The 16835-nt window shown below is 37.2% G+C and overlaps 1 protein-coding gene across 1 annotated transcript; it reads right to left on the reverse strand.

Annotated features, from left to right (window-relative positions):
- Positions 1–12434: 12434 nt before the first annotated feature.
- On the reverse strand, positions 12435–16333 carry rasd2b (RASD family member 2b). Its single transcript, XM_082163003.1, has 2 exons — positions 15682–16333; positions 12435–14203 (listed from the first exon to the last, which is right to left on the reverse strand). Exons 1-2 carry the CDS (start codon positions 16259–16261, stop codon positions 13692–13694), a joined length of 1092 nt encoding a protein of 363 aa, XP_082019129.1. The 5' UTR covers positions 16262–16333; the 3' UTR covers positions 12435–13691.
- Positions 16334–16835: the final 502 nt, after the last annotated feature.

Raw genomic sequence — 16835 nt, forward strand, 5'->3', positions numbered from 1 at the left:
AAATGGGAAGCACACAAAGGTACATAGGGCTACAATATGCTCTAAATGTGTAGTCTTTACAGATCCTGAGCACATGCTAAATTAGCGAATCAACATGTTAGCTTGTGCATAGATCATACGACACTGTCTATAAATGTCCCAATCATCAGAAAGGTCATCAGTTATATAATGTCCTAAGTATTTATCCTCATCACATACTTTAAGAACAATATCAGACAGAGAGAAATCAGGATTACAGTTTCAGGATCACAATTACAGTTTCGTGTCTTCCCTACTCCTAACAATCATAATATTATTTTCTTTGCATTATATTTAAAGTCAAAGTCTGAGCCACATTGAGAGCAAACCCTCAGTAGCTGTTGAAGGCCGGCACTATATGGACAGAAAAATCACCAAATAACTTTCCCCAAAACAAGTATATCTTGTTTAGAGCCAGAGTTCGACCAACTTCAACCTTGAAAAAGCTCTGTATCCTGTGTATTTTGTGTGTGTGTGTGTGTGCTAGTATTCCTTTTACACTACAGTATTGGCACCCTGGGGAGACGAAATAACTTGTTCTCTACAAACAGTGGCGCAAAAAGTGGGTATGCGCTATATGTGGTGCATAGGGGCGTAGCACCATATTATTATTATACATATTTTTTTATATATGTAGCTGCTGTTGTGCTAAATCTTTTCTGCATTTCCTCAATGTTATCTAACATTTTAGAGGACTAACAGACTAGAGTAGGCGCCCTCATAAGATTATGGGGGGTAATATCGCGAGCGGGCGCGGGCGCCGTGAGTGCTGAGCGAGCAGGTACGAGTAGTGAGTTGTCGTCGAAAACGATGGATAAAGCAAAATTGTTGCTGCATACCCCTCTGACACTGGGTAGTAGCGCCCCTGCAAAATGGGTGGGAACAAAAATCTAGCACGTCACATACAATTTTATAGGGCATGTGTGATAGTTGCCCTCCATTTTGAAAGGAAAACTAAGATCTGATTACAGACAAACACGCTGCTCCTATCTGACCTGATCTATAAATCCATAATCACAGTTATGACCAGATATCATTTGATATCTAAATACATCAGCAACCTTTTTGTGTAAATTATATTATCAGCAATACAAATTTAAGTGAAAAGTTGATTCAAAACATAAAAAAATTTTGAACATAATTATCCATTTGTTTGACTTAACTGTATGGCTTTCTTTTTATGTTTACATTTATGCATATGAATTTATACAAAGTGACATGAGAAACTCTCCAATAGCTGCTCTTTACACAGATCTGGATAACAAACATCTGTTATGAATAATCATTTGCATTATTCATGTCCTGTATGTCTTTCTGAGGTGACAGACCTTTAGACAAAGGACAGAGTTAATTAGTTCAGAATTATGACTTTAATAACCTATCAGATAAAACAATAAACACAGACATACAAAAAAATTACATGTAGCAAAACGTTTTGTACACAACGGCGCCATCTATTGGAAGAAGACAGACATACAGAGGACTAAACCAGGATCAAACCAGGCTGGAAGTTCAAGCCGGAATTATTTTTAAGAAAAACAATCTCTAAAAATGCAAACACAACTGCAAAGTGATGATGATATCAGCAGATATGAGTCCAGGCGTGTTATCTGTCATCTTCAGTGGAAAAACTGAGGATTCAACAGGCTTATATTGTGCAATGAATGTAAACAGAATAGGTCTAATTTTATCTAGTTTATAGTTCGCCAGTTTTTGATATGGCTATGAGGCAGGATTTTTTTTTTTTTTTTTTTTTTTTTTTTTTTTTTGTGAGGCAGGTCTTACAGTTTTTATCAGTCTCTTTGGTACATTTCTAGAAACATATATATTATATAACATTGGCTGTTTGAATTTAAATAAGCGAATGCATCTATGGCTGGATCATTATTGCAGTGATTATTATGTTTCTATCGGGTTAACAGTTCTTCTAACCATAACTGATGGAGTGTGTGTGTATGTTTCATTTCATTAACAATCATGTATGAAGACACATCATGGCCATATTCCAGGATGACAATGTCAAGCTTCATCAGACTCAGAGAGTGAAAGATGAAGAATCATTTCCACACATGAATCGGCTCCTCTGAGTCCAGATCTTAAACTCACTGAAAGTCTTCGGGTTGTGCTGGAGGAGACTTTACAGAGAGCTGGACTCTTGCATTGACTATACAAGACCTTGAACTTGATGGAAATAACATTACAACATTTCTTTCCATGCTACTGTAATGTGAAGCATTACAGTAAGTATACAGTATTAGAGTACAGTGCACATTGTTGAAACACATACAGTACCTGTTCTGTCAACAAAATGCTTGAATCCTTGAGGAAACGGTTGTTCTCCCAACATTCATCTGGTCCTGTCGACCCAGCTCAGTCACTGTAAGGTCATGACTGAGAACAGGCACAATAGTGGCCCGTACTTCATCAGAAACATGCTTACACTCCTCCTCCTCTGTCTTGTCTCTGTACTCTTCCACTTCACATCTTTTCTCCTCTTCTTCTTCCGACTCTTCCCCCTGTTAGTTTCCTTATTGTTCTTCCACTATAAGAAACTGTAACTGTGTTGTGCTCTGTCTATACAGTCAAACCAAAAAGTATTCAGACAGAAATATGCTTTTCTAGTGTGTGCAGGACACTATAGTTCATTTATGTAAGTGAGGAGAGCAAAATAAAGTAAACTGTGACATATTACACCAAAACATTCTTCATACAGTGGATTACCAGTAACATTCATAACAATTTGGGACCAAAAATGATTCAGACATTTTGACCTGATCATGTTTTGCTGAAGTGTTTTTTCTTTAATTGCTGAAGCTCACCTTCTTACACTCAGACTGAACTAAATGAAGCATTACTTGGTGATTGGTTGAGCTAAACTGGCATTATCTAATAGTGTAGTTAAATGTAACAGCTGACAGATATTCGACATAATTCATTTATAAGACAGTAACAGAAGGACGGAAAAAACCAGAGAAATATCCACTGATTTAATAACTCTGAGCTCTTCTCATATTTTATTACCATTTTCTAAACTATAGTGAATAAACTGTGATAATGTGAGAAATGTTGAAGGCGTCTGAATAAATGTTGGTTTGACTGTATACGCTTCAGATGAAGCTTCATGACATCTCTATATTACAGAACTGGCTGATCTAATGCGTTACATTCCCCTTCATTAGTGAAACGCATCAGTTCAGGACACATTTACACGTGTCACGGATAATGCAGACACAGGAGAGGAAGATGGCAGGCGAATCTTTATTAAACAATAGTGCAGTGATGAGGAGAGCCGGTGAGAGAGAGTCCAGATGAAGATCTTGCCAGAGACACAGAGGAGAGGAAGATGCTGGAGAACAAAGAGAAGTGATGAGAAGTGTGCATTAGAGGTGGTGGTGATGATGACGACGTGCAGGTGTGTGTGTGTGTGTGTGTGTGTGTGTGTGTGTGATTGTGAATGACGTGCAGGTGTGTGTGATTGTGAATGACGTGCTGGTGTGTGTGATGGGAAATGTAGTGTAGGGGATGGTGACTAAGTTGAACTTTGACACTAATAGAAATGCATAGAAAATATACTTGACACATTATGACAACTAGTTCAGCCATTTTGCACTGAATGCCTTATGCAAGGAGCGAACGCCTAGATGTTTTGAGCGGTGAGATTCAACAGAGAACCATATTTTGATCAATTATTCATTAGAGATTGATAAGAAAACAGCAGACAGTTGGACATAATCAATTGCATGAATGTACCAAAGCATTTGCAACTTGTTCAAAAGAATGAGAAACTGCTTTTATGTGAACAAGTGACTAGAGGATGTGGAAGTTGAACATGATTAAGAGTTTCAGTTGTAAAGAAATGTACCAAAGCAACCGAGAAAACGTTTTATACTGTTCCGCTTTATGTTTCTTATTGTCTCACCGCTGAAAGAAGTGCTTTGAAACGGACTGACAGTCTGAGATGTGTGAATGGTGTGTTTGATAGTGAAGGCCACAGATCTCCATTCGACACTGAAAAGAGTGTCCTCTCCGAGAGCTGTCGAACACAATAGTGTTTTCAGCAGACGATTATGCCATAATATCTCACATTAAAGCCACGAATAATCATGCAGAGGGTCTTTATTTCAGGCCCGTCCTACACAAACAAACTCATTTGCAGTGTGTCACAGTGTTCAGGGTTTAAATCTGGGATGTTTTTAGAGGAAGCTTCCCATTATACGGACAATGTCACGACTCGTGACTGAAACAGAGTAACGATCAAAACCCTCATGTGATCGCTGATATAATGATGGACATATTATAATGAATTAATATCAGTATCTGGATCAACCAAACAGACAGAGTTTAATTGCAAGTGTCTGAAAGTTTGAATGATATCTATCTATCTATCTATCTATCTATCTATCTATCTATCTATTGTTCTATCTATCTATCTATCTATCTATCTATCTATCTATCTATCTATCCATCTACCTATCTATCTATCTATCTATCTATCTATCTATCTATCGTTCTATCTATCTATCTATCTATCTATCTATCTATCTATCTATCTATCTATCTATCTATCGTTCTATCTATCTATCTATCTATCTATCTATCTATCTATCTATCTATCTATCTATCTATCTATCTATCTATCTATCTATCGTCTGTCTATCATTTTATCTATCTAAATAAATGTCATTATTTTAATTAAAAATATTTTTACACTAAATTAAAGATACTAAAATAAGACTGAATACCGTAGACAATAAGGCTAATATCACAAACAGAACATGTCTAGGTTGTGCAGTATTAAACCTAAAAATAAAAAAAGAATAATAATTATATGTTGTGTAAATAAAATTAATTTCCTAAAACAGGCTTCATTCTCAAACTGCAAAATATAATGTAGTCTCTTTTTTGTTCTTTTGATTTTGAGGTGAACAATGAGCCAGACATGTTCTCGACAGGTTTCGTGAGAAACCACAATAATCACAGCGGTCGACTCTCTCTCTCTCTCTCTCTCTCTCTCTCTCTCTCTCTCTCTCTCTCTCTCTCTCTCTCTCTCTGTCTCTCTACCCCCTTTTTTACATAATCATTGTTCTGTCATCGCTTCTTTTCTTACTTCCACAATTAGCGTGTGATTAGACGTGTCTTGCGTGCCAGTCGTTCTCCTCCACACACCTGTCCGTCTCTCATCTGTCACACACACACACACACACACCGCTGTGCTTCTGCGTAATTCACCATGACTTCAGTGATCTAATCCAGGCCTTTACGTAGAACACCACGCAACTGTCCCATGCTGAGCGCAGTTCGTGCCAGAATAACACACACTCTTATATTCTCTTAAGTTGTAAATAAAACAGTAGCTTACATTTGACCTGAAAATACTATTTATGTATTTCTGTTTCAAAATCTCCTGTTTAATTGAGTGTAATTACTGTTTCTTTGTGAAATTTAGCAATTTCTGAGTGAAAAATGTTTCTTCACCAACTTTCACATCTCCTTCAAACAGCAGCGTAAGAAGTGTGTGTGATCTTTTTGTCGTCCGTTTTCTTTTTCTATAGAGGTTAATAAACTTAATGAACACAGAGCAAACACAAACACACACGGTTGAACCTGTCATTTGCCAAACAGGTGTGAATATTACTGACATTTACCATGGTGTTGTGAAACACACACACACACACACACACACACACACACACACACACACACACACACACACACACACACACACACACACACACACACACACACACAAGAGGGTTGGGGTGAAATTATTGATTTCTCAATTTTAGTCAATGTTTCATTTTGATGAACCAATATCAGTTCATCCCAAGATCGAGGTTTAAAGGCCAGTTCAGACCAAGAATGATAACTATGATTATAACGATAAAGACACACTGCAAAAAAAAAAGAGTGTGATTTTAGCTATAATATATTGTAGATACGCTACAGAAAAAAAATCTGTTAATAGGTTAACAGTAAGTTACCGTAACCAGACATTTCATGTCATTTTACAGTAATATGCTGTTAATTGTACAGGTTTTAGAAGTAAAAAAAACCAAAACAAATCAAAGAATAATTTAGTCAAAAACCTTCCCAGACATTCCCAGAATTCCCTACGTGACACTTCACATTTGAAGGTATTCTGTTTAAATAATCATTTTTCTTAAAGGTTTTGTTTTATAAAACTACATGAATTATCAGTCATGTACATTTGGGTTTTATGTTACATCTTCAGTTGCATTATTGTAGTGTCGTGTGTGTCAGTATAATGGTGTTTTGTGTTTGTGTGAAAGACTCTGTGGAGCTTCTGTATTCTAGTAATGAGGAAAGCACTAGTGATGAACTTCCTCTTTCACTGCCTGCATTATTATAGTGGTTGTCTGTATGTTTTAAGAGTGCAAAACAGACGTTAGCAGTGTGCATTGTTGAATTTACTGGTTTTCATTAAAAAAAAAATATTGTTTGTAAATTACAGTATTATACTGTGAAATTCTGTTAAAGTTGTTCAGTAAATATGTTTATGTTTTTACTGTTTGTTTTTTGTTTACAGAATAGAGTTTTTTTTACAACTGCTACCATTTTTTTTGGTAAAAACAACAGGATTTTTTTTTTTTTTTACAGTGTATAGTTGTATAAAACAATAGCAGAATCCACACCACAACTATAACAATAATGGCACAGAGGAGCAATATCACTGGAATCACTTTCAGATTTTCTCCAGCAAATGAACGATAAAAACATTGACAGCCAATCAGAATCCATCCTGCTTTAAAGAGCTCGAGAAACAAAACTGCAGTGAAAAAAATTGAAAGCAAATTTGATTTGATTTGAATGTTTAGACATATCCCGTTATAGTTATCGTTCTTGGAGTGAACGGGCCTTTTCTCTAATCACTTGAAGAAAGTCTTAATGAATAGTTCCGCTGGTCTCTCAGAGATAAAGTTGAAGTAGTTTGTTTTGGTCTCTATTTCTTGGTTACAAAAGTACACACACAGTCAGAGAGGTCTTTGAAACTCTTAAAACATGAGAAGAAAAGGAAGAAGGCACTTGAGTGTGTGTTGTGAAGGACACACGCGCCACTAGCACACATTGCAGAGGGTCTGTTGCCATGCCAACACCACATCACTCCAGAAGAGCACAGTAACTGTACAAATGGCTAATTAAATGGTCATTAGTTGTGTTTTAGTGAAACCTATAATGGACAAGCACCAGAAAGGAAATGTATCTCCCATAAATGTCTTAAATGTGCCAGAGATCTCGATATGAAATGACATTGAATCATGGCGACTCTCTGAATAGTTTTAGCATGTTATTGAATATGGCAGTGATAATGTTGGCGCACTAGATCTGCTACTCTGCTGTTGCTGGCAGAGCAAGTGTGGACTTACTGCAGTCAGCGGATACTCAGACACGCTGCTGTAAGCATGTATGATCTGCTGTAAGATAGACGTATATCAGTCCTGGAGCAGATGTGGGCAGGTGGAGCTGGGGAGGTGGAGGGACTACACACAACACTAATGCTGAGCAAGCAATCTCATATTTCTGTAAGCTGCATATATTCTTAGCATTTATAGCCTACATTTTTTATACCAGGCTTAATTCTTTAGTTGTTTACGGCACATTTAGACGATTATAGCTCATATACAGAAGGTATTCCACAGAAAATGAACATACATATTGCATAAATGTAATGAAAAAACAGTAAATCCATCTCAAACACCCACATTCATTTGCTAGCTCTATACTTTTCACTCATTTGGGTCTGTTAAAAAAAATAAAAACTAGAAACAAAATTGGATAAAGCTTACCTATACTTAATAATATTCATTTAAAAACTCCATTAAGTCTCCTCAGGAATGAAAGAGAACAAACATTAGTCCTCTATCCAGCAGCTCCTGCATTTACGCCCCTCACACACACACACACACACACACACACACACACACACACACACACACACACACACACACACACACACACACACACACACACACACACACACACACACACACACACACACTCTACTGAGTCAGTGATGACCTTCACACTCATCCACAGAGACACAGGCAGATCTGTGTGTAGGAGTGCAGGTACAGGACCATATAATGGCTGTTATTCTCAGACTGTGTGTTTGAGTTCCTGATGCCATGAAACAAAGCCAGCGCTGCTCTGAAGGGTTTCGTTTCTGCGGTCATGACGGTCCTGTTGCTTCACACTGTCAAACCTGAGAGACGAGACTGAACATTTTAACAAGCTGCAGTGATTACTGAGCATCTGTGTGTGATCATCAGATGTGCTCTGAACATCTCCTGTAATCATCCGCAGAATCTCTAACCGATCGACGGGACTTCATCAAGCCTTGCCTCAAGTCAACTTATATAGCAGTCCATATGATCCACACAAATGACAGAAAAAATTAAACACACACTAGGAACAGACACAAATTTAAGTCATTGTTCGTGTCTTTATGTGTTCATGAATTTTGCATGTCTCTAATCTTGTGAGACACGCCAAATTTTAATTAGCAAATGATATTCTTTTGAATAACTATTCATTTGTTGCAATAAATGAGTGCAGTATGATTGTCATCTCAGTATGATTGTCATCATATGTCAGATATAAATAATTTATTGTTTGATGCATAATGTTTCACAGACAAAATATTTAAAAGCTGTATTTTACATAAGTTTTAAAAAATATACAAAAATATATTTACATGATATATTTTATGTTTTATAAATATGGCCATTTTTACCAACTGTAAATGTATTGTCTAAATACTGTATTTTTCTATTGTCCAAAATATTTTATAAAAATACATTTAGCATTTACTCAAAATTAATTGTAAGGTTGGAAATGTATATTTTGTAATATATTTTGATAACTGAAGGTTTAAAGGTCCTGAAAAATATATTTCCTAATCTGTGCAGTTTACATATTTTTAGTACAGGCTATATTTAATAATAATAATAATAATAAAATTAATAAATTTGGCCATATGCGGCAGTACATTTTTTATTCCATACTTAATTCTTCAGTTGTATACTGCACATTTAGGCAAAAGTCTTGTACATATATAACATGTACACACTGTGAATAGACACTGCAGAAATGGTGCAAGTATTAGTATGGCATTTCAAACATATTCAGAGTCGAGAAAAACATCACATTGAAAACTCAGTCTGATGATGTTCCTCTCAGTGGGTCAGTATTTCACTTCAGCGCTCTCAGGTATCAAAGCCATCATTTCTGCCTGTTGAGATAAAAATTGTGTCCACAGATCTGAATAGGTGTAATTATGAATCTCCCCTCCAGGATGAATAACATCCTCCACTGCTTTTCAATCTATTCAGCTGCATAAATGTCAGCCAGCGCACAAACAACTGCCCGACATTAACCCTCCACAGACCAAACACACACACACACACACACACACACACACACACACACACACACACACACACACACACACACACACACACACACACACACACACACACACACACACACACACACACACACACACACACACACACACTACATCTGAAGAGCCTGTCAAACTGAAAATAAAAGAACCTGACTAACATTATGTAAAAACAACAATAGACATCAGTAGCAAAAGATAATCAGACAGACAGATAGATAGATAGATAGACAGACAGACAGACAGATAGATAGATAGATAGATAGATAGATAGATAGACAGACAGATAATCAGACAGATAGATAGATAGACAGATAGATAGATAGATAGACAGACAGATAGATAGATAGATAGATAGATAGATAGATAGATAGATAGATAGATAGATAGATAGATAGATAGATAGATAGATAGATAGACAGATAGATAGATAGACAGACAGATAATCAGACAGACAGACAGACAGACAGATAGATAGATAGATAGATAGATAGATAGATAGATAGATAGATAGATAGATACATAGAGATAGACAGACAGACAGACAGACAGACAGATAATCAGACATAGATAGATAGATAGATAGATAGATAGGCAGATAGATAGGCAGATAGGCAGATAATCAGACAGACAGATAGATAGATAGATAGATAGATAGATAGATAGATAGATAGATAGATAGATAGACAGATAATCAGACAGACAGACAGACAGACAGACAGATAATCAGACAGACAGACAGACAGATAGATAGATAGATATATAGATAGACAGACAGACAGACAGACAGACAGACAGATAATCAGACAGACAGATAGATAGATAGATAGATAGATAGATAGATAGATAGATAGATAGATAGATAGATAGGCAGATAGATAGATAGATAGATAGATAGATAGATAATCAGACAGATAGATAGATAGATAGATAGACAGACAGACAGACAGATAATCAGACAGACAGACAGACAGATAATCAGACAGACAGATAGATAGATAGATAGATAGATAGATAGATAGATAGATAGACAGACAGACAGACAGACAGACAGATAATCAGACAGACAGACAGACAGACAGATAGATAGATAGATAGATAGATAGATAGATAGATAGATAGATAATCAGACAGATAGATAGATAGACAGACAGACAGACAGACAGATAATCAGACAGACAGATAGATAGATAGATAGATAGGCAGATAGGCAGATAATCAGACAGATAGATAGATAGATAGATAGATAGATAGACAGACAGATAATTAGACAGATAGATAGATAGATAGATAGATAGATAGATAGATAGATAGATAGACAGACAGATAATCAGACAGACAGACAGATAGATCGATAGATAGATAGATAGATAGATAGATAGATAGATAGATAGATAGATAGATGTAATGTCTTCTGTGGCTGAAGTCAGTTGTAGTTCTTGTGTTTCACTTGTTTATCTTCTTGTTGTTCCTCTGTCCTTCAGTGATTCTGCTTGTTAACAGCAGGTGTTCATCACTAATGCTCAATCATCAGTTAATTAATCACTGAATTATATCAACTTCAACACTGCTTCAGTGTTACTCCAACACTCTGTAGTGTGGACACACAAGTGTTCATTGAAAACTGCAGTGGTGTTAAAAGGGTTAAATGTGTAGCGTAATTCAACGGTAATCAACTGTAAATTAATTTACGGCGTCAAACTGTAGAAAAACAGTAATTTACTGGCAACCACAGCTGTCAGTAGATTATGTTGAAGATTTTAGCTATACATTTGTACACTATTATTTATTTCCTCTGTGTGTGTGTCTTTGGTTTGTCTTTGGAAACCTTTAAGGCCCAAATACCGACACAGCAGAGAATGCTATTTCAGTAAAGTCACATGGTACAAACTTTCACCCAAAAATAATCTATAGAATGTATTACCATATTTGGGACAAGGATGTAGGTATATATGTAAAAACTGGACACAGAACGGGAGCGCTCGGCTTTGTTTGTTAATAAAGTCTAATATTTCTGCCATCAAAGATCTCTGAAATCATTTTCCTGAAAAGATTGAAACCACAACAATTACCGTAAAATCAAGGAAAACAGTAAAATACTGTAAAACGTAACTGTCAGATTTATTAAACAAAAGAAGTTAATTTCACTTAAATATTAGTGAAAGTTCATATTTATGCGAAGTCAATAACTAAAAAAGGAGAGTAAATATTAAACTGAAGTGTTTTATGTGTTTTGCAGAAGATGATATAGGAGAGATCTGTTAGTTTGATTCATTAGTTGTGTGTGTCACCATTGTGCTGGAGAGTAGAGCCTGTGCTTCAGTCAAAGATGAGCAGGGAAACACTGATGTTTAAAGGCAGGAACTGTGTAGTTGTTGATTAAGTGACAATCTCCTTGCTAAGTACTTTAGCACACATATTTTTAATCAATTCACTATTACACATTAGATGTTTGCAGTTTTATATAAAGAGATATTCATTTTCAGTGGACTCAAATGAAGTCAGTTCACAGTACTATCAGTGTAAATACTAGTTTTTGAACTCGAACTGTTTAAAGCAATCGGTTTCCCGAACGATACAAGTTTCCTTCCATGGTATTTTTACGGTAACATACTGTAAAAATGTAAAGCTGTAAATTAACGGTAAAGGGCTGTGAATTAACAGTACATTGCTGGCAACCAGTAGATTACCGTTATAGATAGATAGATAGATAGATAGATAGATAATGACTCAAGTTCATGCAGCATTGATGTTTCAGGTTAACTTCCTCTTCTTTATTCCTACAGCACATCCTGTGCAGCGAGTGAAGAGTCTTATGCAATCGGACAGAGTCAAGGCTTTATCGTTTCATCTGAACGCCCACATGCTCTCAATAATTTATTTATTTTGAATGAATGATTCGTGACACACTTCTCTCCACTTCATAACGCGGCTGAGCTGGCATCTGTCAGTGCAGCGATTCACCAAATCACAAGACTGCACTCGTGACAACATGTTGTGTATGAAAATGTTTTATTTAAAGTGTGTACAGATACTATACATTCAACAAACCAGTCGAGCAACAGGCTTTCCCAGCATATTCAGTGGATCCTAATCAGAAAGATACCATATTTCATTTAACATGTGAACAATAAAAGTGGCCTAAAGACTGTCGTACTTTAAACATTATCATTCACAGCATTGTTTTCATTCCAGCCATTAAATATGGCCTCTACTTTAAGGCAACAGGGGATCCTTTCAATTATGGTTTGGTATCAAACACATTTTTTACAACATTAAATCAATTTCAGCCAACATTAAAGAAGCTAAAGTTCTGATAAATGTTTCATTGTCCCTGCCTCATTCATTAAGTAAAATAAAAGTAAAGGTATGTCTATTTTTAAATACATTCATATGTGCATTTTACCCTCTGGTGCTCTTCGGCCATTTTTGACTGACATTTTTTTTGTAGAATTTTTTTCTTCATCAAAAACGTAACTTGGTAAAAGTTTTGACTCATGAACATGATTCGAAAAGGTTAAATGGTCCTGAAAAATGTAGTCACACTTGCGCTCCTTGTGGTGAAAAATGAGCGCATTGGAAATGAATGTGAGTCGAATTTCCTCTAGTGGAAGCGTTCGGTACTGCGGCCGAACACACTCCCACTGAAAGCTCATTTCTTGAGATATCAGGCTCACATTTGGAACACAACTGTTGTTTTTGACAAATATATATTTCATATAACAATTTAAAATAGTATTTTTGCACATTTTCATAACAATAAACATAAAAATTCTGTACCTTTTTTTAAGTTCACTTTTTAAAAAGTTTTTCACTTCAGCAATAATCTGCCAAGTGTCATCTTTGAAAATCTGTTCTTTCAAGCATTTAAGATTTACGACAGTTTAAGTTGGAAATAAAATTTTCAGATCTATGCTCAAAAAGTGAATAAATGGATAATAAATACACCATAAATATAATTTAGTACCATAAAATCCCCTAAAAATACAAAATAATAATTTCACTGAAATAAACAAATTAATTTCGGTCATTTTTGAGCGACACGCGAAGAGCACCAGAGGGATTGTATAGGCCAGGATTGGTCAGTTTCATATATAATATAGTGTGTAAACAGTGTTGTGATTCATCCATATGCACAAAAAAAAAAAAAAAGTTGAAAGACCCCTGCTTGTCTGGCAAACACGTACATCTGTGGAAACGCTGAATATTGTCAGTGCTGTTTGTTTTTACAGTTCTGTGTCTCTCTGCTGTTTCACTGAATCGGACACTTGTCCAGCGCTTTGCCCTGTTTTCTGTTTCCTTTGGGCCCGAGAACCAGCCGGAGGTCAGTGCCGAAGCTCGGCCTGCGCGCGAGTGGATATATTGCTCCACACGGAGCGTCACACACCGCTGCTTTACTCCCGGTCGCCGCCCGGAGCGCCTGGTACGAGCGGATGGACACTTTCCGGTGCTGTGAGGGTCCGGTCTCCAGCGGGAGTCCTCCCCGCCGTGCCAGCGCCTCGAACACCTGCTCCAGGTTCACCCCGTCCTTCGCCGAGGTCTCGAACAGAGCGCAGCCGGTCCCGAAGCGGCGCAGCACTTCAGTCCGCGACACCGCGCGCCGCTCCGACGCCAGGTCCAGCTTGTTGGCGCAGATCACCGTCGGCACACACACCTTCTGCTTGTGTAACGCCGCTTTAGCCGCTTCGATCTCGGCGTGAAGAGCACACACCTCCTCGAACGAGCTGCGGTCGTCCAGACTGAACACCAGCAGGAATACATCACCTGAAACACCAGAGAGAGAGAGAGACCGTCAGAACAACACCTCACACGTGGACAAACATCCCATATTCAGAACCATTAGCAATGCACGATTATCGGCCAACATATCGGTATCGGCCGATATATGTTCATTTTTAATGTTCATTCATTCATTCTCTTTATTTATAAAGCACTTTTAACACAACCGTAGGTTTACCAAAGTGTTATAAAAATTTAGATTTAGAATTATCGGCCAATATATCAAGAATTATTGGAATAAACACGTATGAACCAAAGTTAGACACTCCTGATGGAAGTAAATATTGGCATCAATTCATATAAAAGGGTTTATGATAATATAATTGTTTTTATGCTTAAGTAGCACAATTATGATTTAAGTTACATATGCTCAAAATTAATGAACACACCTTTGCTCTATGAAAAGGGCGAGAAAAAGTCTGCTGATTCACTCAATTTACAGTTATTTTTTGTTGTTACCGTAATTAAAAGGAATTTAACCAAATAAAAAAAGTATTATTAATGAGCATTATTAATAATATATAGATTATTAATGAGTCATTATTATTAAGTATTCATGTTTATATACAATATTTTGCCTTAATTAAAATTAATTTAACCAAATAAAAAAATATATTATTATACTTATATATATATATTATTAATGAGTATTATTAATAATAGATAGATTATTAATCCGTTATTATTATTATTATTAAGTATTAATGTTTATATAAAATCTGAGATTGAACTTTTTGAGTGATGCTTGGATGCTTTAAAAAAAAAAAGTGCGTCCAATTTTATAAATCCACAAATAAATGCTGCATAAAAATATGCATTCAGAACACAAGAAAGATTCCAATTAGAACCAAAAAGGTTTTGTCATCAATGGTTCTTTAGAAACCATTTAAACATCATCAACAACTCCAAAACAGCCATATAGTACAACACGATGTCATGAAAATGCGTATCTATAGCACGAATTGTATTTCTCATGCAATTTGTAAGCAAAAAAGAGTTTTTACGTGCACATGATACGCACTGTAAACCTCTTGCGTATGATTAGTGGTGTGGAATGCGTGCGTATCACGCGCCATAAAGTGCGTATCATATGCACGCGAAAACTTTTTTGCGTATAAACTGAACGATAAATACAATTCGAGCTATAGTTACGCACTTTCATGAGATCGGGCTGAGAAATTCAGGAACGATACAGCCCAAACTGTTCCGGATTGTGTATTAGTAACTTTTATGCACCGGTTAGGATGGAGAGTCATCATGCATAAAATATGTAAAATGAAAATATGCATTCAGATCACAAGAAAGATTCCAATTAGAACCAAAACAAGATTTTCTTTTTTCAGTGGTTCTTTAGAAACCATTTAAAGAATCATCACAACTCCAAAACAAAACATCCATATAGCAATTCAGGAGCGCTATACAGCCCAAACTGTCCCTGATAAGAGTGTGTTAGCTTTACGCACCGGTGAGGATGGAGAGTCTCCTCTTGGCGGGGAACGAGCGTTCCCCGGACGCGTCCAGGATGTCTATCTGGTAGGTCTCGCCTCGGATGTGGTAGAGTTTGCGGTGGAAATCTTCACATGTGGGCTCGTATCGCTCCTCGAAGCCGTCGCGCAGGAACCGGCGCAGGATCGAGGTCTTCCCGACGCGCGGCGCGCCGAGCACCACAACGCGTCTGCTGTTCTGCGGCTTTGCGGAGCCGTGCGCCTCGTTCGCGAGCGGCTGGAGACGCGCGTGCCCGTGCAAAACCAGCGCGGCCAGTTGGTCAAGAGGAGACTTTCTACAGTCGACTTTCCCCAGACTGGACGCGCGCACCACCCGCGCTTTCTTCTCCTGCTGCTTCAGGTGAGTCGTGGCCAGTTTCAGGATGCCCATTCCCGCTTTGGAGAGCGTGCTGACTTTGAACCCGGTCGCGCCGAGTCTCTGCGTCGCGTTTTTGTACGCGAGGAGGACGCTGGGCGAGCTGGTACTGGGCAGAGCGCGAGACTGGTGCTGCTGGATCACCGCGTTCACACTCTGGTGCAGGTCCATGACGGGACACATTGAGGACCGGCAGATTTGTTGTGTGTGTGTGTGTTTGATACATCCACCAGCTCTGCGTAAAGTGCAGTACTTCTGTGCGCTCGGACAGCGCGCGGCTTATATACACGCGCGCACGTCATCCGTGTGATTGACAGGTGCGCAGCGCGTGTACCCGCAAGGAACAAAACGTTTTGCGGAACAGTGCACGATGATATAGGCCGACTCTTATAATGAGCGCTGCTAACTGCAGCGATGAAGTGTGCTTGATGAGGGTTAATTAGGACAGAACAAATTAACATGAAGAACTTGGCCGACATTTTAAGGGAAAATATTGGAGAATTAGCCTAATGTATTTTATTCAAATAGCCTATATTTGTTATTAATGTAAACAATATTTTTTAGGACTCCAGTTAAACTTTTACCCGATAATTGACAGTGATAGTAAAAATTTGAAATCTTTCAAAACCACAAAAATCATCAATAAAGAAAATAGAAAAAAAATCAAATAATAATAATTACATTTATCTCAAAGGGAAATATTGGAGAATTAATGAATTTTATTAAAATAGCCTATACATTAACTATTAATGTATTC

The sequence above is a fragment of the Leuciscus leuciscus genome (genome assembly GCF_965113295.1).
Source record: "Leuciscus leuciscus genome assembly, chromosome: 3".
NCBI classification, from domain to species: Eukaryota; Metazoa; Chordata; class Actinopteri; order Cypriniformes; family Leuciscidae; genus Leuciscus; species Leuciscus leuciscus.